Source organism: Dreissena polymorpha, chromosome 8, assembly GCF_020536995.1.
Source record: "Dreissena polymorpha isolate Duluth1 chromosome 8, UMN_Dpol_1.0, whole genome shotgun sequence".
NCBI classification, from domain to species: Eukaryota; Metazoa; Mollusca; class Bivalvia; order Myida; family Dreissenidae; genus Dreissena; species Dreissena polymorpha.
Window position 1 is genome coordinate 29,555,738 of NC_068362.1, and position 27,539 is coordinate 29,583,276.

Sequence of the window (27,539 nt, forward strand, 5' to 3'; positions counted from 1 at the left end):
GATCCATTACATATTTCAATGTCAAATGTTAACGAAGTCGATACAGTACGTTGAGACTTTGTCAATCCTTCATTCAAGGAAGATTTGTTGACAGGCATATCAATGCGTAAATGTCAGACTTTGTTTTCGTTTAATTACCAAACAACCAGTAAAGGTAAAAAATGGCTTACAGTGAACAACCCCTTAAAGGAAAACTTTATTAAAATACATTTTTTTTGTTGAATTAATTTAATCTTCACCTTACTTGGTCTGTTTAAAAATATTACGGATTATTTTTGACATTTTTGAAATACAATTTTTAAGTTTTAAATCAATTGAATTTTCAATTTACTTGATATGTTTAAAAATATTATGGATTTTTTTTCAGTCACAATAATGATTATCCTGGTACTCAACAAAACAGCGTGCATCGCAGCTGGTTAACACGGCATTTTTACCTTAGTATAATACAATTATAAGAAGTGAATATCTTATGATACCTATTCAATACGTGAATGTTGTTTTTTTTTGGTTTAAACATATTTATTCAAGAATGTGCTTTACAACATAAGTTACTAAAGTTTATATATGATCATTTCACGGACAATTTTTATTGAGTTTAAACATCACATTTGAGTAAATATATACACTAGTTTAATGATTTGTATCTGATAAAGATAAATTCTATAAAGTATGTACATGGAGTATTTAAACATTCTTTAATATAATATGATATGATATGTATCATGAATCTCGCACAAGGCAGTCCATTTTTATTGTTTTATTGTTTAATAATTGTTTTCAATCATTCAAAATATAGAAATTCCAAAGTTAAAAATAATCAAACAAAATATAGAACTACACAATCTTTAAAGAAGTTTTTCTAATTTATATCACGTGATATGCTTGAAGAAAAAAAAAGCAGTATACAACTCTTTCACCGTAATTTTGACACTGTTTCAGTATACCTTTTTTAATCCATTGTTTTTCTGATTGCTTATTAAAATGTATTGGACAAACTTGTTTGATCTGCATTGCGTCACAAACAATAGCTGTATACCGGTAACAGTTTTCAATACATTGTGCGTCAGTGGCAACATAGAAATCAAACCAGCGAATAACAACAGAATTAATAGGATCAAATTTTCACAAAGGATTTGTTTTTTTATTGGTTTGATTACCAATACACAGGTAACCACAAGTATAAATAAACTACTGTCATTAAACATATTTTATCAGAATTTATTGCGAACATTTCAGTAAGGCTAATTGCGTGCGTATATTTTGTTTGAAGAAAAAACATCTTTTCAGTGTGACTTTGCAGACTTGAAGAGCAGAGATGGGATGTATTACAACAATTGGACGAGTCGTTCTCGTGGTGCTAAACATCGTATTCTTCGTAAGTTAGTTTATTAAGATTTGCGATTAGTTATAATACATGCTATTGAATCGCTTGTAACTTTAAATATTCGCAGTATACAAAGACCTATGTATTTTATAGGTCTTTGCACTATATTTTTTAATAATTATCAAGGTAAACGTGTTGAATGTTGGACCTTACATGGATAAACAAATATTAAACTATACCGGAAGATTGTTCAAGTTATATACACTTATTTAAAAAAGGACAGTATATTAGTGTTTAGTTTTTAATATTATGCTACAAGTTTGATCCATGATGAAATTAAATGTGTTTTATGTCATGTGCGGCCATTGGAGCTCCCTACCAGCGTGCGCATACACGCAGTCTGGTCACGAGCTACACTTTTCGTTAATTAGACCGCGAAATATTGCGTGACTTTATTGCGGACAGCATTGGTAAAGACCAGGCTTGTCTACGTATACGCTGGCCGGAATTCGCATACAACCTTATTTTTCATTTCCGCTCAAATTATTTCGGCATTTACTTATAAGTGTATATCGATGCACTATTTTATACATGTAATAGTGTTGAAAACAGCAACCAACTTTGCATTGATTTCAAAGCAACTGTTACCGTACGGTTTTACACTAGTATTTTTGCGAATGTTATATTGATCAATGTCGAGACAATACTATTATAGTTCGACAGTTTATTTGTGAATTTATTTCGGCAGATTCGTTTACCTTTTCACAAAATTGTTCATATTTATATTTTAAAGAAACAACTATAAGTTAAACGCTACTAAAGTTTAATATGGTAAACTTTACAAATAGCTTTCCAAAAAAATGCCAATTTTAGAATAGGCCAAAACTATTGCATATTTAAATGCTTCTCAAAATATTGATAAACATTATGCTATGTCTGATAAACTGTCATTATCGGTAATTTGACATATTGTATTTGCCACAGTTGAATTGTTTTTGCTTGTACATAATATTCTACACATGTATTGAAGAAATTATAGTCATAATATTTCCTAACATACATTAATCCGTTACTTACATAAAGCCGCTTGTATATTTTGATTGGCGTGTTTGCAAACAATTATTTTTAATCTCCTTTATTGTATAACATCATCCGCAATATGCAAAATTGATATTTGAACCGTTAAATCATGGTGTGGCAAAACAGTGTCAGACGCATAGGCTTCAGTTCATTGATTTATCATGTTCACTGTCTTATATATGCCTTTTAGAGACCAAACGTCGGTGCGTTTTCATAACTAAAATATATTTCTCATAATTTGCATAAACATCCGCTCTATCTCCCCCGTAACCCTTGAAAAATTGACCAAAAATTAGATTTAAACGAGGAGAAATCCATATATATACTTTTATTCCTCCATGATGATATACAAGATACGAAGATCGAAACACAATATAACTATAAATAAGCAAGGGTGCAGGTAAATATGAACAAACGATATGCATGGATGTTAACAACAACATCAGCAAAAAAGAGAGAAAATATAAACATTATTATTTAGTAAAATCTCGATGCTTTGTTATTTTTGTTTTTTAACAGAGTCTCCAGGTTGTCCCATCTAGGAGGCAATAGCGAAATTCTAGTCAGGCGCCAGGAGTATCGTGTTATCTTTATCATTATGTTAAGTTGGAAAATTATATAACCAGCCAATCTCGAGCCTAGCACCGAAACACGAAATTGCTAAACAGACGATTCATGGCTGTAAGAACAAATTATCTAATTGTACTGTATAATATATAATGTATATATATATACACATATATACATAAAACACACACATACATATTTACTCGCGCAAGGTAATCATTTAGAGAGTTCCCTACTGTGAAAACATTTTGCATACTAGTGATGAAAGTCTTGTATGAATGAAGTTGTCATAGTTTATGTCAAGAAACACCCGAAGAATATAATTGCACTGCTCAGAAAGACTAGAGCGACACATCTGGTTGAAACCACTAAGACCATTGGTGTCCATTATGGTATTCCATTACTGTTCACGAGTGTTTGAATTCGCATTACAGAGCAGAATACGATGGTGCACTATATTTGAATTCAATCCATTACAACGTGCACATGTATTTAAGTACACGGGCATAGTAAGTCGCCCAATTACTCGCTCTGTCTTGCTATATAGAGAGGAGAGTTCAGGATTATTTCTGGCTATATTCCATAAAGAACACACTCCGTCGGATCGTAATATTGTTGAGCCAAGAAAGGGGGGTACTTCACCAAACACGCTTGCAGCAGATATCTTTGCATTTCTGTCTGTGATGCATAGACTAGTATTCGACTTTATAGTATTTATGCATCATCTAATTAAACTTATGTGTAGTACTTTATTTGTTTGATCTCTTTATCATCTTCTATATTACACCAACATCCGTCCCACCGCCCGACCCCACCCTTGAAACATTGATCAAAAATAAACTGTTGATTTCAGAATGAACAGACTTCGTAACAGGGTTTTTGTTTGCAAAAAGAATTTATCATTATGTCAATGTGTATATGATGTGTACATACACAAAATCACATCTTGGCGCTTTTTTTTGTCTGTCTTTGCATTTCCGTCAGTCTGCCTGTCTGCATTAACTAGTGTTCGACTGAATGGCTTTTATACATCGTCTAATTAAACTAATTAGCTGTACAATATAAGTTTGATCACTTTTCATCGACATCTGCAAAATAGTAACGCCTCACAATATCAATCGTTGCTTCGATATTACGTCATTCACGGTCTCGGTATAAGGCTGACGTCACCACATATGGTACTTAGTAACAATCTCTCTATGATTTTATTTCAGCTGCTGGGATTGTCGTTGATCGTTCTGGGGCTCGTACTCAGGTTTGGCGAGTCTCTGTACAAGCCTGTGCTGGAGGTGGGTTTGCTGAAAGTACAACAGGCTTTAGAGGACACCAACCTCGCAAACTTTGACGTCAACAGTATCAATCTAGGGGAGGTAATAAGTGACTTTCTTATTATTTCACCGATCTTTATTTGCTTTATTAAGTTACGGTTTTATTTTTCGGTATTTCACCAACAAAATTTCTTCTGATTATTTTCTGATTAAAGCTTACATTAATAGTGGAATTCTATTGATAATTAGAAACGCACTGTAAAATCAAGTCACGGTATTAAAAGCAACGTCCTAACGATATTTTTGTCGTTGCCTAGGTAATGGTGGGTATGTCTATCGGCGTGATATTGGGCGGTTTATTTCTGACGGCCATTGCTGTTTGCGGATGGTGCGGTGCGTGTTACAAAGTCAAGTGCTTCTTATACATAGTAAGTTCTCCAACACCCACATGCATGTTTGAACATTCTTGTGCAACGCATGTTCTCAAATATCAAAATGTATGTTTGTTTATTTGTGTAGACGATCAGTTATTAAAGACCTAAATGTATGTTTGTATATTCCTATTAACATTCAGTTCCAAAAAACTAATGTAAATCCCTGTATATAATAAGTAATTAAAACTCCCAAATGCTTGTTTGACATAAGACATGTATTAAGAGCGACAATGTTGAGCAAACTACCTTTGGAGCGGGGGGGGGGGGGGCTAAACATTCTACATTCATAGTATAATACATAAATACAGGATTCATATTAAATCATGTTAGACCATTAAAGGGGGCTTTTCACGTTTGGGAAAATTTTCGTTTTAGTTGTGATATTTGTGAGGAAACAGTAATACTGAACATTTACCATGCTCTATAACAGCCATTATATGCATCTTTTGACGATGTAAAAACCTAAAATTATAAAACGTTCCAAAGCGAAACGAATTAATAATTTGGAGAGTTCTGTTGTTGTCGTTATATTTTGTGAAACTATATGGATTGCTTATATAAAGTATAAAATACTTCCGTAACTATATCCGGAAGGATGGCCGAATGGTCGGAGACTTTTTACGACTGGACTCCAGGGTCAGTGGTTCGAGCCCTGCTAAGGGTTACCTTTTTCTTTTTTTAATTGAATTTTTATTTTTTACTGGAGCTTTTTATGTCAAATGTTTACATTTTTCAATATAAAGCATTTAATGACAAACTTAAAACAAGGCTATTGTCAAGCAATATGGTCCCCTGGCTCCACCATTGTCAGAAATTCCACCATTTTCAGAATATTTCTTTTTTTTTTGGTTACCATAGCAACCACAATTTTTGACGCAGGAACAAAATGAAATGACGTGCATAATGTCAAAATATGAAAAACTTTAAAAGTTATCACAGGATCCAGAAAAGTGTGACAGACTCACAGACGCACAAAGCGCAAACCATAGGTCCCCTCCGACGAAACCGGTAGGGGACAAAAATGCCAAAATCTGTGAAAAGGCCCCTTTAATACATTGTTATGCAGAGTTTACCGGGCTGGATTATTGTACTCGTGAACTTTGTATTTTTGGAAAACTATAGTAAATTTCTTCTATACGTAAACTGCATCATGCAGTGTTTGCTGCCTGACTATATGAATTATGATTGTGTTACATGCTTAATTAATTATCGATATTGTATTTTCAGTACACTGCAGTCATCGTCGTTTTCATGTTAACAGAAATTCTCGCAATCGGATTGCTGTATGGCAAACCGGATCTGGTAAGTCGACCCCCCCCCCCCCCACTAAATCATTTATGTAGTTTCTGATTTCATGTTATAATTTAACTTCGTGGATGCATTTCAGGCTTTGTCTCCACATTTGGTATCTGTTTTTTCAACATCGTTTTCCTATTTTCTGATTGTTTACCTGTATATTACGTGTATATTCAAAACTTGTTTTCGCACAGTCCGTATAAATATATGTAGTGTTAATTTTTTTAATCGTTTTCGTATATTCTGTTTTGATTGATAATTGTACTTTCGGAACTCGTATTCGTAGTTTAACAATTTTTTTGTCTATTCCTGGTCACAGGTGAAGAGCCCCGTGAAGTCGTCCATGTCAAAATATAAAGGTATCGAGTCCTCTGAAGTGTACTCACTTGGCTGGAACGTCGTCATGGTCCAGGTATGACAGTGTTTTTGTGTGTGTTAAAAATCGGATCCGGTATTCGACCCAATTTCAGATTGAAAACGTATGTATTGTTTTCTTAATGGGCCCTAAACATTCCCATTTGAAGGTTGCAAAAAACAACAACATGATTTACTTTTTTCCATAGATTTCAACATTTTGTTCAATTCCCATCCAGCTATACCAGTACAGCCTTATTAAAAATGATACTGAAAAATCACTTATATTCTCAATCGAACATTTTTAGCAAAACAGCAACAACACTGATTTCCCAATTTTAGTCAATTTTCCTAATTCAAAGGGACCCGGCCCCATTCCCAAAAATGGTAAAAAAACACTATGAATTAAAAAAACGAAACCTTTCTCATTCAAATAAAATAACTAAAATAAGAAGGTCAAGTACTATTAAGTTCTGCCTTTCTTTTTAACATAAGTCCGTAAATGGAAATGTTCACATATTGACGACTCGGTTGCAGGTTCGAAAAATAAAAGAAAGGTAAGGTATAACAGGTGATTACATCTTATAAATTACGGGAGATAACCCACAATATAATTTAAATTTTATGTAAAAACGAAATTTCTTATATACCGCTTTTAATACTGTCATTTTTCCACAGTTCAAATGCTGCGGTGTTGACAGCTACAAAGACTTCGATTTTACGGGCGAGTGGGTACAGCCTGTGGTTGGTGTGACGTTAGAGACGCCAATAGCGTGCTGCAAGACGCTGCCAACTGGAGCGACGTTGGCGGATTTTGCGTGCGCGACTTCATATGACGAGACCCTCAGCAACGGAATGACGGTAAAGACTAATATGTGTATTGTAATAATATATTTGTATCAATGTAACTTTAAATGTAAAGAAATATATAGAAACAAGCACGTGCATTTTTTTATTATCACATCAACGCTAAAGTCGGAAATCTTATACATTTTGCGTATCGTTTACGATGTCAATCAAGTTATTTACCATAATAACATTCACTGTTGCAAGTATCATCATTAACAACAACATCAAAAACTGAACGCAATTATTGAATGAACACTTCTAAGAAATGTAATTTAAGAAGGATCCGGTATTTTCAGGGCTGTTACTCGGAGATATGGAGTCGCTCGTTCGGCAAAACGGCTGTTGTTGTACCCGTGCTAGTGGTGTGTGGCCTTATTCAGGTAATGTCTAGTGCGCGGCTCTAATATTTGCGGGGTAGAAACATATTTTCGAACATCAATTTTTCTTTAAAAACATTTTTTAAAGGTCTGAGACTCTTACGAAAATATGCCTGTACTATTCATATATTCAATATGTATACTGCATATTTCTGTTCGGCTCAATACAGAAAGATATTTAACTGAATACTTCGTTAAACCATGTAACTTTTTTCATATAAGAGTATATGTGACTTTAAAATAATGAAATTAATTGGTAACCTATGTATTGTGTTACATCAGTTATAAAGGAAAAATGCGAGAAAAACTGGGTATAACATCGAAACTTAAAAAAAATGTTCGAAAGAGATTCGCACTACCCTAACCCGCGGCCCCAAAATTCCGTTTCTTATTATTGCACACTTTCATGCTTTGCCTCTTAATTCTTCGAAAGGGACACCTATGTAGCTTAGGCATCAATCCTTTAAATGATTGATGGTACACATGCAACATGGCGACGTTCTTCTTAAACCTTGACATAGCAGTGCAGCTATCTCTTAAACATTCAGGATGAAAAAATGCTTCTTGTTCAATATTTATAATATGTATATGTATGTCGAAACCACATAATTAAAATGTATATCTTGTTTTATCATGTACACATCTATATGTATTACATATATGCATGATTATAATAAAATTCCAGGTATTCAACGTAAGTCCAATATATTTTAAAACTATCTTGAACGAATGAAGTTTAGCCGAAGTGTCGTTACCGTTTTGTCTAAATGTATATACATGTAAATGTTGACGATTACTTATTTATTTGTTATCGTAGAACCTTAGCACATTCGAATCTTTACCATGTATACAACGACATCATCCAAACATGTCTCATCCACTGCAATCATTAGCGCTAAGCCTTACTACATGTAATTAACAACGGATTTGCTATTTTCAGATCGCATTCATAGTGTTTGCAATAAGCTTGGCGAAATCTGTCGACGAGGAAAAAGTACGGCCACTGTAACAAGGCATCGCAATGTCGAGGATGTGAGAGTCTGCCAGTTACGAAAAGCATTCACTGAATTCACGTTCCTGTGTACATGTAAATAAAATAGTTTGTCTACGAAAGTATACTGATTTTTAAATTATTATAAACTTGTGGGAAATCGGTATGCAAATCTGTGTTATAAGTTAGAATTGAAGGTTATGCCCACATTATATTTGGGTTAAACAGTTATTGATTGACAATTCCCAACTGGTTAATTAATAAATTCTGCAATAGAACTGTGTAGACTGCAATAGAAAGGTGTAAAAAGTCATTATTGTCGACACCAGTCCGATGTCTTGCTACACGGTACTTAGATCAGCGTCGACTTTGGTTGTTCTTTAGCTAGAGTCGAATCGGGCACGATCGCAACCTCCAAATTTGACTGGAACCAGCATGGCTGGCAATCTCCACGCAGAGTTGTCGTTCCATGCTCTCTATACATTTTGATCCAGCTATGATGGTTCCAGTCAAATCTCTGCGCGGAGGTTGCATAGCTGGATCAAAATGTAAGTGAAAGCATGGGACGACAACTCTGCGTGGAGATTGGACCGATCGATGTGCAAATGCGGAATTCTGTGCTGTTAATTAACAGAACATTTCAGAATTAGTATAGGATCAATTTTAGACCTTAAGAACAATGGTTCAAATACACTAAATTGGTAGATCGATGAAAAAGGGTTACATTGCACTAGATAAACAAGAACTCAGTAATCCGAGTTAAAATAAATTACGATTTCTTTCAAATACAGTTTTATGTATAGGCCTCCGGCGAAACATATACATATATGTTGGTTAACATGTAAACATATAATCGATTGGTATATTATGCTTAACAATTGCATAATCAGTAAACAACTTATTAATCGTAAATTTGGTCAAAATAACTATTACAAACAACACAATTAAGTCCATGTATTATTCTGCATGTTTTATGTTTTCACTTTTCCTCCAAAACGTTGTAATTTACCGTTGTTTCCTGTAAATGACGTGACTATTATTTCGTTATATAACTTTATTTGCTCATTCTATTCATATATTGTGAAATGTATATTTTCAAATAAACGAAACGAAACGAATACTTGTGCCTTTCTTATTTGATAGTACGACCTCGAAACGTGAACGAAAGTGATATGCATTACATAACATCATGAGCATTCGATTTTCTTGATAAAGATGAAAATTATAATATAAAACCAGGAATATATTATGCCGTCGGAGTTTTGTAAATAATATTAATTACATGCATAATAAAAGTTGAAACCAATTGTTACGCAGTGCGTACACGTAAGAGAAAATAAGAGCAAAATCCAATTACATCGCTGCGCCGTGAACTAGTATATAGATGCACAATTATAAAAGTACGAGACAAGTTGTCTTCATTTCAGTTCAAACAAACCTTGCGTTGTTTTTATTGTAATTTCAGGTAATTTCAAATAAATAGCGTATCTTAACATAAAGGTCTTTTCCACTTCTACCGGTATTTAACTTCACATGACTTAAATTGATTGTTAGAGTATATATATATATATGCTGCAATTGAATCAGGTTAGCGATATTGCTAAACGCATGTTGACAGACCCTGTGGTTTTTAACATTGGATTTGGTAAGACCATAAACTTAAAAAAAAAATCACGCATTTTGTGTGAAAACGCGAGATGTATCAATAAAGAACCGGTACGAGACTTGCAAGGTAGCTTCCTTGTATTTTTTTCATACCCATGTAAACAATCACACTTACAACTGAAGATGGTTTAAAATAGACTTTATTTATTAATTGTATTTTCATTTTATAGCACAAGTCAAATTATTTTTATTCTAAAGCACAAGTAAAATTATGTTAAATCTTAAGTAAGAGGATATGTTATAAAAGCAAAATAAATTCAACGTTATTTACGCGATAAATAGACACATGTTTGAATGAATGTCTGAGAAAACAGTCCAGAAAGTCCATTATGCACTTATTAATAGTGTTATACCGTATTTGATGTAAAGGGAAGTCATTTACAAAGAATGCCACCTTTTTTCTAGAAATGCTTATAGAACATTCATCACAGATGTATCAAAAAATTTCATAACACGCAATACAGTTTCTGACGTTTATTTCCAAACACAATTGGCGCCATGTCAGTTGCAAGTAAACCCGTCTCCGCAAGACCCCACTGACTCGCATATTCCTGGAGAAATATATGTGAACCATTCGTTAAACATGAAATAGTAATGTTTATTGCATGCCACATCGCAAAATATACAATACCAGCATTTTATAGCACGCTGTTCCCTATTTCACGCGTAATACAAACAAATATCGAATATTCTCGTTTGTTAATTAAACATGTTTGAAATAACAATTCGATTGTTAACATTCGCTTCCCGTTATTTCAATGACATAACTAAACATGAAATGTTGAATAAATGAAGGTATCAAATTAAAATGTCCATGTCAGAAAGGTTAAAACATAATTGAAATAGCCAAAAAGCGCAGGTCGGCAAATTTATTCGCTCTTTAACTTCCTTTAATATACTCGATACATGTGCCGCCCTATTAAGGATTGTCGGACCGTATTTGGTACAAAAACGAATATGGTAGATTTGTACCATATTCGGCCGAATATGGTACAAATGTACCATACTCGGACCGAAGATGGTACAATTTTCGACCGAATATGGTACAAACATTGTACCATATTCGGTTGGAATAAGTTTTTCTATGCTCGCCAAAACGTATTTGGTACATACCAAAAAAACTCATAAAAATGAAAATGGCCTACGTATATGGTACATAAATTATGTATTTCTTAATAAATGAAATAGTCTGCCGATGTGTAAACTTTTTTTCAAACTCAAATACATTGTATTAACCTAATATTGGAAGTGACAAAAGTATCATCATCATCATCATCATCATCATCATCATCATCATCATCATCATCATCATCATCATCATCGTCGTCGTCGTCGTCGTCGTCGTCGTCGTCGTAACTAGCAGTAACAGAAACAGCTAACCTAACCACACTTTACATGGATTTTGCTGGTTGTGTAACTGTTGCGGTTGCGCGTCAGATTGGCACGCAGGCGGCCTGGGTTCGATTCCCGGGCGGGCCAGATACTTTCGTGGAGATCATTAATAGCAATTTTCAAATTTTTAAAACTTTTTTTTTCGAAAGTGTATTTTCACCAAAATCCGATTTAAGAGATTTTGAGCTCTTTTAAATGAATATATCTCTCCAAAAATAAGGATGTTTGACTGGCTGCTTTAGACAGGTGTGACTGTATTCCTAAACATTACTTTGTAAAGTTGATTTGTCGTTCCGACGTCATATTGCTGAGAAGCCGACAAAGCTTTGAAGTTTCCGATTTTTTCTTTGATAACGTGCCGCTTTAAAAAGGCGGGAATTTTGCACACGAGTGTTACTCAGAAGTCAGTAACCATATTTGACTTGGCGGTCGGCAAGAAAAGTTGTGATTTTCGACTAGAAAGAATTGAAATCCAAACTTTCTTCAAACTTCAAAAGAATTCTTGACAGTAAGTACTGTACATAATTTTAATTTTCAGTTGTCTTAATATGCATTGATGTTTTAACATGCATTGATTTTTATGTTTTATGCCCCCCCCCCCCTCAGAGTGCATTTGCAGTTGTCCGTCCGTCTATCCAATTGTCCGTGGCATTCCTTCCGGGTGCGTAACTCCTAAACTGCTAAAATATTTAAGCTACAGTCATTTTTTCGAAAGTGTATTTTCCACCAAAATCAGATCGAGCTCCTGTAATCTGTAGATTTGAACATTTTAAATTTTATGGAGTTTATAGGTCTTTGACCTTCGAACCCTGCCTAGTCGTGACTTCTGGTGAGCGACCTAGGCCCCCAGGGCCCTTTCTTTATATCCCTTCCATCCACGTAGCATTGGTTTCTACAGACCGTTTGTCCGTTGACCGCCATAAGTTTGCCCGCTATTTTTCCCCTGAATTTGAATTCGGTTGGATTTCAATGAAACTTTACATGAAGTACTTGCTACTTTCATTGCGCATATTGCCCGGAAGTTCGGATTGTAAATTTTAGCGGAGCTATCAGACGAGTGATTTTAGCTCAGCTCATGTCGTGAGACATTCGTTTTCGACACGCGGTGTTCAATACAAGCTCTATTAACTAATGAAGTATAAATGTATAATAACTTATTATATTATTTCAGATGAAGGAAGCAATTAGGAGAAAAAGGAAGCAATTAGGGTGCTTGCCCAGGTCGAAGTACGACATTATTGTCAGATGTTAAAACGGATCGTTCGATGTCCCTGTGAAGAAACGGACACCTGAAGAGAATAATTGTTTGGCCATGATTAGAAAACGTAAGGACTTCGAGCTTGGTGACCGGGGTTCTTTATTGTGTGGCGGAAAGCAAGTCCTTGTGAAAGAAGATCTTCCTAGATTTGTTGAGAAGATGTTCATGGAAAACAAAGGATGTGGAGCAAGGGTTATTTACAACAAACTGAAAGTAAATTACACGGGGTTCTCGGAACAAGCTATCCTTGAAATACTGTACAATAGCAAGTATTACCATGAGAAGTATCCGAGATTTACAAACAAGCCAAAGCCAAAGACAATTACAGAAGAGGAACCAGGCAAAAGATGGCAGATTGACATAATTAACATGAAAAATCAAAGTGTTAGCTACAAGGGGTCCACATACAGTTATATTCTACAAGTCGTGGACGTTTATTGTAGGTACGTTATGCCAAAACCCCTGAAAACGAAGAGTTCGCGTGAAGTTGCAAAGGCATTAGAGGACGTGTTGATGGTTAGCCTTGCCCCTGACATCATCCAATGTGACAACGGACTGGAATTTAAAGGCCCTAGTATGAAACTTTTGTTGAACAAGTACAACATCAAAATGATCAATAGTAGGCCGTATCATCCTCAATCACAGGGCAAGTGTGAAAGGTCAAACAGTGTTATAAAGGCCAAGATTCTATTTGCAACAAAAAGTAAACGTGGATTTAACTGGGTCGAAGGGCTTCAAGATTTAGCCTATGCCATAAACACAAGTTTCAAACGAGTTCTTGGGGGTCTCACGCCCTTTGAAGCCTACTACGGAAGAAGTCATGTTTTTACCAAAGAACGTCATCGTTCTCGTGAAATAAAGAAAACCATACGGCGAGCAAATAAAAAGGCTTACAGGTCGCTGTTGAAAAACGCAACTTCCCCAAGCAAGTACAAAGTAGGAGAGACAGTATTAATTCGCTATCCCTTTCGAAAATCCAGGGTGCCAACCAAAAGATATGTTATCGAAGGCAAGGTAGAAAAAGTAAAACGAAATGGTGTTTATATCGTGTCATTTCAAGTACCGAACAAACACGAACTTGGATTCGTAAGCAAATCGGTTGGGGTCGAAAACATGACTAGCCTAACTGTTGCGTTAGAGAAACAACGAAAAATTAAAAAACATTCATTAAAACAGAACCGCTCAGAGAAACAAAATCACAGAACTAAGTACTATCATGTTTTAACACACCATGAAAATCTGCAGTTGTTGGATGGGGTGAATATTGCCATGGACCCAAATCCTGATGGAAATTGTCAATTTGCTGCTATATCGCATCAACTTGGTAAAATTGGTATATACAAAGACGTAGATGCTTTACGTAAGGAAGCAGTCCATCACATTGTAGAAAACAGATATTTCTATGAAACTTTTGTCTATGATGAAACATTTGATGAATACGTTAAGAATATGTCTAAGAATGGGACATACGGCGACAACCTCACGCTCATTGCACTTATGAGAGAATATAATTTGCAGTGCCTGGTAGTTTCTACCCGAGGACTAGAACACTCATCAATTGTGTCAGCAGATGGAAAGTTCGATGGTGATGTTGGAACAATTGCATTGGGGTATTTCCCAGAAGGATTTGGCATGCATTACGTTAGTATCCGTATCAATCAACGCGTGTACAAGGACATAATATCACGCTTAGAACAGTCGTATGACAACGGTGACTCTGGCGACAGCGCTGCGTCTGGCGACAACGCTGCGTCAGGCGACAACGCTGCGTCTGGCGACAACGGTGACTCTGGCGACAACGGTGACTCCGGCGACACCGCTGCGTCTGGCGACAACACTGCATCTGGCGACAACGCTGCGTCTGGCGACAACGGTGACTCTTGCGACAACGGTGACTCCGGCGACAACGGTGACTCCAGCGACAACGGTGACTCTGGCGACAACGGTGACTCCGGCGACACCGCTGCGTCTGGCGACAACGCTGCGTCTGGCGACAACGGTGACTCCGGCGACAACGGTGACTCTGGCGACAACGGTGACGTCTCTGTGTGTTCAGCCCTGAAAGAGCTTCAAGATATGATAAACAATAGGAGGGCACAGAAGCGAACGACTTTTCCATTTCTGATGTTACCACTTCACATTCAAGTTGAAATTTTTAAGTTCTGCATACAATCAAACCCGTCAATCCAGTTTGTGTTGGCGAAGGTCGGCAAACCCTTTAGAGATTTAATAAGGTCAATGAGTTTGCAAACACCTAGAATTTACATTCGGCCGGATATTGGACTAGATACTAGTAACAGAAATCCTGTTAGCGTTCGTTTCCTATTAACAAGAGCGGGCAGAAACAGCGGTCTTATTTCGGCAATAAAAGAAATCATCAAGGGGCCAAAATGGGCAAACGCATGGCTGCGTTTGCGTGTTAGTGGAATCGGTTGGTATGATATCATAGATGTCATGTACAGACATTACAGGTGAAATATACATGTATATCGGTGTTTGGAAACCTGTTATGTTATTTTTGTGATTGATGATTATGTTCTTCTACCGGAAATTTGTTGTCATTTGCTCATTTACTGGTAACTTTTTACGAAGCACATTTGGGATATTTTGGCTGCTACTAAAATGAATGTATATATGTATATTATGTCTTGTCAAAATGCTACAGTTGGATTAAAATTTAAATGCTGTTCTATGTTCTTCAATATTACTTTGAAAAATCCTGTCAGTATACCAATAAATGAAAAAAGTACAAGTTTGTTGAATCTCTTGAATGAAACAAATTATAAAATACAAAATGTAAAATGAATATGTGATGATGATGATGACAAAACATTTGTGATGATGATGATGGTAAAAAAATTGTGATGATGATGGTGGTGGTGATGATGATGACAGTGGTTATGATGATTGGGGTTTGATGATTGTGGTGATGATGATGATGATGATGATAATGATGATGATGATGATGATAACAAACGTTTTGGGATGATGATGACAGCGATGTTTATCGGACGATGATGATGGTTATAATGATGATGATAAGTTTTTAGATGATGATGACGGCGATGTTTATCGGCCGACGATGATGATAATGATGATGATGATAACAAAATATTTGTGATGATGATGATGGCGATGTTTATTGGCCGATGATGATGATGATATTCTCATCGTCGTCATCATCATCACAACATCCTCATTATCGACCGAAAACATCGCTGTCATTATCATCACAAAAAAAACTTTTGTGATCACCATTACGATCATGATAATGGATATGATGATGTTGGTTTTGATGGTGATGATGATGGTGGTGTTGGTAAAGATAACAACGATGATGATCATTGGGGTGTTGATAATTGATGTGATGATGATGATGATGATGATGATGATGATGATGATGAGATAACGACGACGATGATGATGATGATGATGATGATGATGATGATGAGATAACGATGATGATGATGATGATGATTACGATGATGAGTGTGTATCATATTCGGAACGAATGTGGTACATTTTTCATCCGAATATGGTACAAGTTTGTACCATATTCGGTCAGGCATTTTACCCCAAAACTGCAGATACGTATATGGTACAATTAGACAGTTGTACCATATTCGGCCGAATATGGTACAAACTTGTACATATTCGTTTTTGTACCAAATACGGTCCGACAAAGGATGTTACATTTAAAAAATCGTCACACTCGCTTTGCAACATACCTTTCCTTGTATTGAAAAGTTAATGTTGGCAGTAAAATAAATACTTATGAAATGAAGAAAATTGTTCACAACCATAAGCTGTAATACATCTGTACAAAAAGAGTTAAGAATCTGACCATAAAATCGTTGAGGTTCGGGCTAACGAAAACAATGAAAAGACAACTTGTATCGGATGCTTAATTACTAGTATATTAATTGTAACATATATCATACTGGTTAAGGGAGACAGTTTTACCAATAATGTTTTATTATTCGAATAAGCGCTGTCGGACCGTATTTGGTACAAAAACGAATATGGTACATTTGTACCATATTCGGCCGAATATGGTACAAATGTACCATACTCGGACCGAAGATGGTACAATTTTCGACCGAATATGGTACAAACATTGTACCATATTCGGTTGGAATAAGTTTTTCTATGCTCGCCAAAACGTATTTGGTACATACCAAAAAAACTCATAAAAAAGAAAATGGCCTACGTATATGGTACATAAATTATGTATTTCTTAATAAATGAAATAGTCTGCCGATGTGTAAACTTTTTTTCAAACTCAAATACATTGTATTAACCTAATATTGGAAGTGACAAAAGTATCATCATCATCATCATCATCATCATCATCATCATCATCATCATCATCATCATCATCATCATCATCATCATCATCATCGTCGTCGTCGTCGTCGTCGTCGTAACTAGCAGTAACAGAAACAGCTAACCTAACCACACTTTAGATGGATTTTGCTGGTTGTGTAACTGTTTCGCCGGCTAGCTCAGTCGGTTGCGCGTCAGGTTGGCACGCAGGCGGCCTGGGTTCGATTCCCGGGCGGGCCAGATACTTTCGTGGAGATCAATAATAGCAATATTCAAATTTTTAAAACTTTTTTTTTCGAAAGTGTATTTCACCAAAATCCGATTTAAGAGATTTTGAGCTCTTTTAAATGAATATATCTCTCCAAAAATAAGGATGTTTGACTGGCTGCTTTAGACAGGTGTGACTGTATTCCTAAACATTACTTTGTAAAGTTGATTTGTCGTTCCGACGTCATATTGCTGAGAAGCCGACAAAGCTTTGAAGTTTCCGATTTTTTCTTTGATAACGTGCCGCTTTAAAAAGGCGGGAATTTTGCACACGAGTCTTACTCAGAAGTCAGTAACCATATTTGACTTGGCGGTCGGCAAGAAAAGTTGTGATTTTCGACTAGAAAGAATTGAAATCCAAACTTTCTTCAAACTTCAAAAGAATTCTTGACAGTAAGTACTGTACATAATTTTAATTTTCAGTTGTCTTAATATGCATTGATGTTTTAACATGCATTGATTTTTATGTTTTATGCCCCCCCCCCCCCCTCAGAGTGCATTTGCAGTTGTCCGTCCGTCTATCCAATTGTCCGTGGCATTCCTTCCGGGTGCGTAACTCCTAAACTGCTAAAATATTTAAGCTACAGTCATTTTTTCAAAAGTGTATTTTCCACCAAAATCAGATCGAGCTCCTGTAATCTGTAGATTTGAACATTTTAAATTTTATGGAGTTTATAGGTCTTTGACCTTCGAACCCTGCCTAGTCGTGACTTCTGGTGAGCGACCTAGGTCCCCAGGGCCCCTTCTTTATATCCCTTCCATCCACGTAGCATTGGTTTCTACAGACCGTTTGTCCGTTGACCGCCATAAGTTTGCCCGCTATTTTTCCCCTGAATTTGAATTCGGTTGGATTTCAATGAAACTTTACATGAAGTACTTGCTACTTTCATTGCGCATATTGCCCGGAAGTTCGGATTGTAAATTTTAGCGGAGCTATCAGACGAGTGATTTTAGCTCAGCTCATGTCGTGAGACATTCGTTTTCGACACGCGGTGTTCAATACAAGCTCTATTAACTAATGAAGTATAAATGTATAATAACTTATTATATTATTTCAGATGAAGGAAGCAATTAGGAGAAAAAGGAAGCAATTAGGGTGCTTGCCCAGGTCGAAGTACGACATTATTGTCAGATGTTTAAACGGATCGTTCGATGTCCCTGTGAAGAAACGGACACCTGAAGAGAATAATTGTTTGGCCATGATTAGAAAACGTAAGGACTTCGAGCTTGGTGACCGGGGTTCTTTATTGTGTGGCGGAAAGCAAGTCCTTGTGAAAGAAGATCTTCCTAGATTTGTTGAGAAGATGTTCATGGAAAACAAAGGATGTGGAGCAAGGGTTATTTACAACAAACTGAAAGTAAATTACACGGGGTTCTCGGAACAAGCTATCCTTGAAATACTGTACAATAGCAAGTATTACCATGAGAAGTATCCGAGATTTACAAACAAGCCAAAGACAATTACAGAAGAGGAACCAGGCAAAAGATGGCAGATTGACATAATTAACATGAAAAATCAAAGTGTTAGCTACAAGGGGTCCACATACAGTTATATTCTACAAGTCGTGGACGTTTATTCTAGGTACGTTATGCCAAAACCCCTGAAAACGAAGAGTTCGCGTGAAGTTGCAAAGGCATTAGAGGACGTGTTGATGGTTAACCTTGCCCCTGACATCATCCAATGTGACAACGGACTGGAATTTAAAGGCCCTAGTATGAAACTTTTGTTGAACAAGTACAACATCAAAATGATCAATAGTAGGCCGTATCATCCTCAATCACAGGGCAAGTGTGAAAGGTCAAACAGTGTTATAAAGGCCAAGATTCTATTTGCAACAAAAAGTAAACGTGGATTTAACTGGGTCGAAGGGCTTCAAGATTTAGCCTATGCCATAAACACAAGTTTCAAACGAGTTCTTGGGGGTCTCACGCCCTTTGAAGCCTACTACGGAAGAAGTCATGTTTTTACCAAAGAACGTCATAGTTCTCGTGAAATAAAGAAAACCATACGGCGAGCAAATAAAAAGGCTTACAGGTCGCTGTTGAAAAACGCAACTTCCCCAAGCAAGTACAAAGTAGGAGAGACAGTATTAATTCGCTATCCCTTTCGAAAATCCAGGGTGCCAACCAAAAGATATGTTATCGAAGGCAAGGTAGAAAAAGTAAAACGAAATGGTGTTTATATCGTGTCATTTCAAGTACCGAACAAACCCGAACTTGGATTCGTAAGCAAATCGGTTGGGGTCGAAAACATGACTAGCCTAACTGTTGCGTTAGAGAAACAACGAAAAATTAAAAAACATTCATTAAAACAGAACCGCTCAGAGAAACAAAATCACAGAACTAAGTACTATCATGTTTTAACACACCATGAAAATCTGCAGTTGTTGGATGGGGTGAATATTGCCATGGACCCAAATCCGGATGGAAATTGTCAATTTGCTGCTATATCGCATCAACTTGGTAAAATTGGTATATACAAAGACGTAGATGCTTTACGTAAGGAAGCAGTCCATCACATTGTAGAAAACAGATATTTCTATGAAACTTTTGTCTATGATGAAACATTTGATGAATACGTTAAGAATATGTCTAAGAATGGGACATACGGCGACAACCTCACGCTCATTGCACTTATGAGAGAATATAATTTGCAGTGCCTGGTAGTTTCTACCCGAGGACTAGAACACTCATCAATTGTGTCAGCAGATGGAAAGTTCGATGGTGATGTTGGAACAATTGCATTGGGGTATTTCCCAGAAGGATTTGGCATGCATTACGTTAGTATCCGTATCAATCAACGCGTGTACAAGGACATAATATCACGCTTAGAACAGTCGTATAACAACGGTGACTCTGGCGACAGCGCTGCGTCTGGCGACAACGCTGCGTCAGGCGACAACGCTGCGTCTGGCGACAACGGTGACTCTTGCGACAACGGTGACTCCGGCGACACCGCTGCGTCTGGCGACAACACTGCATCTGGCGACAACGCTGCGTCTGGCGACAACGGTGACTCTTGCGACAACGGTGACTCCGGCGACAACGGTGACTCCACCGACAACGGTGACTCCGGCGACAACGGTGACTCCGGCGACAACGCTGCGTCTGGCGACAACGGTGACTCCGGCGACAACGCTGCGTCTGGCGACAACACTGCATCTGGCGACAACGCTGCGTCTGGCGACAACGGTGACTCTTGCGACAACGGTGACTCCGGCGACAACGGTGACTCCAGCGACAACGGTGACTCCGGCGACAACGGTGACTCCGGCGACAACGCTGCGTCTGGCGACAACGGTGACTCCGGCGACAACGGTGACTCTGGCGACAACGGTGACGTCTCTGTGTGTTCAGCCCTGAAAGAGCTTCAAGATATGATAAACAATAGGAGGGCACAGAAGCGAACGACTTTTCCATTTCTGATGTTACCACTTCACATTCAAGTTGAAATTTTTAAGTTCTGCATACAATCAAACCCGTCAATCCAGTTTGTGTTGGCGAAGGTCGGCAAACCCTTTAGAGATTTAATAAGGTCAATGAGTTTGCAAACACCTAGAATTTACATTCGGCCGGATATTGGACTAGATACTAGTAACAGAAATCCTGTTAGCGTTCGTTTCCTATTAACAAGAGCGGGCAGAAACAGCGGTCTTATTTCGGCAATAAAAGAAATCATCAAGGGGCCAAAATGGGCAAACGCATGGCTGCGTTTGCGTGTTAGTGGAATCGGTTGGTATGATATCATAGATGTCATGTACAGACATTACAGGTGAAATATACATGTATATCGGTGTTTGGAAACCTGTTATGTTATTTTTGTGATTGATGATTATGTTCTTCTACCGGAAATTTGTTGTCATTTGCTCATTTACTGGTAACTTTTTACGAAGCACATTTGGGATATTTTGGCTGCTACTAAAATGAATGTATATATGTATATTATGTCTTGTCAAAATGCTACAGTTGGATTAAAATTTAAATGCTGTTCTATGTTCTTCAATATTACTTTGAAAAATCCTGTCAGTATACCAATAAATGAAAAAAGTATAAGTTTGTTGAATCTCTTGAATGAAACAAATTATAAAATACAAAATGTAAAATGAATATGTGATGATGATGATGACAAAACATTTGTGATGATGATGATGGTAAAAAAATTGTGATGATGATGGTGGTGGTGATGATGATGACAGTGGTTATGATGATTGGGGTTTGATGATTGTGGTGATGATGATGATGATGATGATAATGATGATGATGATGATGATAACAAACGTTTTGGGATGATGATGACAGCGATGTTTATCGGACGATGATGATGGTTATAATGATGATGATAAGTTTTTAGATGATGATGACGGCGATGTTTATCGGCCGACGATGATGATAATAATGATGATGATAACAAAATATTTGTGATGATGATGATGGCGATGTTTATTGGCCGATGATGATGATGATATTCTCATCGTCGTCATCATCATCACAACATCCTCATTATCGACCGAAAACATCGCTGTCATTATCATCACAAAAAAAACTTTTGTAATCACCATTACGATCATGATAATGGATATGATGATGTTGGTTTTGATGGTGATGATGATGGTGGTGTTGGTAAAGATAACAACGATGATGATCATTGGGGTGTTGATAATTGATGTGATGATGATGATGATGATGATGATGATGATGATGATGATGATGATGAGATAACGATGATGATGATGATGATGATGATGATGAGATAACGATGATGATGATGATGATGATTACGATGATGAGTGTGTATCATATTCGGAACGAATGTGGTACATTTTTCATCCGAATATGGTACAAGTTTGTACCATATTCGGTCAGGCATTTTACCCCAAAACTGCAGATACGTATATGGTACAATTAGACAGTTGTACCATATTCGGCCGAATATGGTACAAACTTGTACCATATTCGTTTTTGTACCAAATACGGTCCGACAAAGCGCTCATGGCATTATGCTTTGTTTACCTTTCCCTGAGTGATAAAAACGTGTAATCACAGTGGAAAGAAACGAATATCCAGTAAACAAGTACATGCATATTCTTATGCAATTGTATTTACCCAATTATTATCAAAGAAACTGGCAAGAAACTGGACAGAAAACATACACACTGAAAACGATCACATATCTTTTATTAATGCAATATATATATAATATATTATATGCATACTTTTCACATATTGGCATTAATTGATGTATGTCAGCAAAGATTAGAAAAGTTCTTTTTTACCCAAAGTGAAAAAAATGAGATCGCTGTCTTTTAAGCAAGTTCATGCAGTCTTATATAAACTTATAGGAAAAAGGTATTCTATTTTAATAATTTAATTAATTAAAACTATACAAATAAAAACAAATTCTTACCAATTGAATCATAATTTACGCGGAGGTATGATTTTACTACGACATGCGTAACTAGGTTCACATGTGCATTTGTAGATGTGCCTGTAAACTATATGCGTGTAGGCACACCATTGTGTCTTTTTACGTACATTGTACCCGTTGGTAAACCATATTGCTTTTAACCCAACGGATACGGCATAATATTTACAAGATACACTCAATTGTTTCCTGTAGGTCATTGTATGTACCATGTACGTTTTGGAAATGGAGAGCTCCCACTATGATCGTTGAAAACGCCCACATAATATTTGCAAGTAGGTACATGATAAAATTGCTTTCCCCAAATATTTATCAAGAACGGACAAGTACGGCATATGAGATATCACCACCCTTGTATGGTCGACAAATTATTGGTTTCAATGAACAAAACGTAACGGTATAGACAGTTACCCGGATGTCCGGTGGCATGGCCGGTGGGCACTCCACCCTTCACCCAGGCGCAAGTCGGGTCCCCGAGTTCCGCTCCGTTAGTTTTACCGTCGCCGTCACTGTCCGCCATGCACAGAGCCTTGGTCCAAGTGTGACCCGCGGCGGAGAATGCCTTTAAACATCATTACTTTATGTATGGAGGTTTATTTGTTTTTATTCCGACGTTTAACAGTATGTGTACTTCAGTCACATTGAGGCGGTCATTTAACCGTCTGACACTATATCAGTACATATGGCACATACAAATACCATTGCCTGGCCTGTTTCAATCAGAGGTAGGGTGTGAAGAGTCTTAACCGAATTTTCATGACCAATCGCCAGTCAGGGAATTTAACTTACGCACCTAGAATCTAGCGACCTTCCGCATGATTGCTTTTATTATCCCCATGCTCCGAATTGGAGCGGGGGGATTATGTGGTTATCTCCGCCGTCTGTCCGTCCGTCCTGGCCACTGTCTCCTACAATATTAGTACTAGAACCTTGAAACTTAAACACATGATAGCTATGAGCATATATGCGACAGTGCACTATCTGGAATTTTGATCTGACCCCTTGGTCAAAAGCTGCGGCGTGTGGATACGCGTCGGTCTCTGCCGCACAATTTCTAGTTTTAAGATGTGTATACCGGGTAGTTTTTATTTATCCGAACCGGGACAGATGCCAGACACTGATAGCTTTTGATAACTTCTAGCTCGACAACTACATAAACAACTACATAAACATTAACACAAATTGCTTTTTGTCGGTCAATTTCATTCAATTGTGGCAGCGATTAAAACAATGTCAATGCAGCTATCAGACAAGTTCATTGCTGTAACTCAAATACAATTCTTACTTCAGTCAACTGGTGTGTTACTTAATTAGATATATAGGCCAAAGGTCAAAGTCACATTTGAAAGAAATTGTAAAAGATATACAAATAGCTTGTCGTTAACCGAAATGTTATTTTAAGTTACTAGTTTCACGTGTCAACGGGAGATCATGAACACTATATTTACCAGATTCAAACGTAAAATGGCGAAGTCAAACTTAATAGCTACAAATACTCCTTTGCTAGTCAAAACTATAATAAGACTGACGTTGTTTTGTTTCTCAAATATTTAGTAGCCTTTTCATATCACGCATACGGCATTTCGCAAAACCCGTCGTCCATAATACAAAAATGCATTGATAGTAGTACGTACCTGCCCGAATCGGTTCTTGTTGATGGTGTGCTGATGAGGGTCATAATGACCTACAGCCTCCCATATCCCGCCTCCACAGGGGTTCGGCACAGAGTAACTAGTGAGTAGAAACACACGACATTTTATTCGAATTTTAGTATATGATCATGAGAATATTTCACTTTTTTTAAATAACTGATAAAGCACAAGTAGATGTTTTTGGTCTCTTTCCTAAAACGGACCTTTTCACATATACATGCAATGGCATGTATTGAAGTTTTTCATTAAATGTTTTATATTGATTAATGTAAACATCGGATCTAGAAAGCTCCAGTAAAAACAAGAATAAAATAAAAGAAAGAAAGTAAGTAACCCTCAACTGGGCTCCAACCACTGACTCCTGGAGTAAAAATCTATCGCTTAGACCATTCGGCAATCCGTGCTCATACGATGCGTGACGTATTTTATAATTTATATAAGCAGTCCACGTAGTATCACAAAATATAACGACAACAACAGAACTCTCCGAATCATTCAATCGTTTTCCGTTGCAACGCTTTGTAATTTTTAGGTTTTAAATCGTCAAACGATGCAAATAATGAATATTTTAGTGCATGGTAAATATTAAGTATTACTTTGTTATCACAAATATCATGACTACAACGAAAATTTGCGAATCTGTAACATTTTTGTTTTTAATTTTGTCACTTTACCAAAACGTGAAAAAGCCCCTTTAAATGAAAGACTTTCAGCTGTAAATAAGAATTTCTCTCATGATCATGTTTGTGGACTTTCATAATGCCTATAATGTAGATCTGGAACTCTTATTTACATATCGCACCGATGATATGTAGCTTTGTATATGGTAATATAAGCAAAATAAACACATTCTTGTCTATATTCAACAACGCGCTTGAACTATGAATGAAATGCCGCTGCAAGCGTATGTAGATACAATGTTCTTACTCAAATGACCCTTTTTATGAACATGGATTGCACGAGATTGAATTCTTTATTATTAGAGTCAAACGAGTGCGCAAAATGAACTGATAAATGTTTTGTTTTTTTTATTATTACTGAACGATTTTCCGGTTGTAGGCTTGGACAGAGTATCTTTTAATGTTTGTTATGTTTTATGGTCAATAAACATTCACTATTCTATTATAAATTGAATACTTTTTATTACTTTATGTTATTTATTTCATGTTATAATTAAATTTATTATAAAATATCAAAGTAGTTATTTAACAAAGTTGTATATGCAGACAAGAAGTTAGTTTGTAAGACGAGTCAAACTGTAATCTCTAAAGTGTATATATCATTCCAACATAGAAACCTCACTGCGAGCATTTATAAATTACCAGAAATGTTTTACTGAATTATACCAACGTTCACCCCTTCACAAACAAAACAACAAATATTTAGTACAAAGACTCACCCATTAGGGAAGGAATCCCGAAAATTCGGATAAGCATAAGCCGCCCCCAGTAGAACAGCTATAAAGGCGATTAATTGCATCCTATCCCTTTTCTTGCTCCGTTATGAATACTAAAACAAAGACCTGAACGTGTCCTACCGTATATATTTATATATTGTAGTCGAGATTTATGTGACATGCGCATCTGTTACCTTACTAAGGCCAAGAGATTATTAGTTTATTTGGCTAGAGAATGGAGCGGATATTATATGTTTGCATGAAACACTAAATGTGTAATGTTGTCATCATCTTCATTTAAAACATTAATCAATGACAATTTAGGTCACATTAAATAATGAATTTCAATGGTCAATATTGTTGAGGTCAAGACATTTGATGAACGTGGTTTGAACATGATCGAAAACTAATATACGGATAATGCTTCTTACACATAAGGTAAAAAGCCCACATATATTTGGAGATTTTCTTTTTAAAGGTCGTCCAATTGAATTTGGTTTATGAAAGTGTTCTACATACAGCAAAACTCTTAACATAAAACTTAGTAAGGACGGTGTTACCGACTTGGAACAGTCAATACAAAGCAAAAGGGATTAAACCCGGTGTATAGGCCAACCAACTCATACACGTAATCCAGAATTTAAAAAATCATTAAGGTGTCTCAAAAGGAATAATTATTAGTAAAACAAGTTGCGTTTAGTGCCATATAACATAGCTCTGTTGTTAACTCTAAATATGTATACTAAATCATTTTCCACACAGGAATTCGATATTAGTTTTAAACGATCTCCAATCATAGTTATACAATTGCAGATATATTAAATGGAAATTAAAAGCCATCTCAATAGTTAAATGTCTATCAGTGCAAAACATATTGACTGACGATTCAAACTGAATACACGATGTATTGGTGGACCAATGCGCTTAACGGTGACTTCAGACGTAACTTACACAATAGAACTACGAGAAAACTCGGACGCTTCCTAATCGAATATACGACGTCTTGGAGGATCAATGCGCTTAACATTGACGTCAGACGTAACTTACACAATGTTAATGCATTAGGGCTTGATCGTTTGGTGACATTTTTTCCGACTACATAGCCATTTGATTTTTTCTTACGCACGATATTTTTCTTGACAGTCGCAGCGACGCACGATATATTTAACACGATATATCGCCTTTTTGGCTACCCACACAAGGGCGATATATCGTGTTAAATATATCGTGCGTCGCCGCGACTGTCAAGAAAAAGATCAAGTATCGCCGCGACTGTCAAGAAAAATATCGTGCGTCACCGCGACTGTCAAGAAAAAGATCAAGTATCGCTTCGTGTGTCTAGTGTCGCCCTTGATGAAAGAAGTGCGAGATTATAGAACGCACTATCCGGATTCCGTACGGTTCTTATATTTTCGGGGTAGAAACATATTTTCGAATACCTTTTTTCTATAAGAAGATTTTTAAGGTTTGAGACCGTTACGCAAATATGCCTGAACTATTCAAATATTCAATATGTATACTGCATATTCATGTTCGGTCCAATACATAAAGATATTTAACTGAATACTTCGTTAAACCATGTGACTTTATTCTATTTAAGAGTATATGTGACTCTAAA

The 27,539-nt window shown here is 36.6% G+C and overlaps 2 protein-coding genes across 2 annotated transcripts in view; both read right to left on the reverse strand.

Annotated features, from left to right (window-relative positions):
* The window catches only part of LOC127842768 (beta-1,3-galactosyltransferase 5-like), a 194,666-nt gene that overhangs the window by 72,958 nt on the left and 94,169 nt on the right, over positions 1 to 27,539 (reverse strand). The window lies entirely within an intron of this gene.
* LOC127842773 (temptin-like) lies at positions 10,668 to 26,059 on the reverse strand. Its single transcript, XM_052372484.1, has 4 exons — positions 25,925 to 26,059; positions 24,508 to 24,604; positions 23,285 to 23,435; positions 10,668 to 10,759 (listed from the first exon to the last, which is right to left on the reverse strand). The coding sequence occupies exons 1-4, from the start codon at positions 26,002 to 26,004 to the stop codon at positions 10,710 to 10,712; spliced, it is 378 nt and encodes a 125-aa protein (XP_052228444.1). The 5' UTR covers positions 26,005 to 26,059; the 3' UTR covers positions 10,668 to 10,709.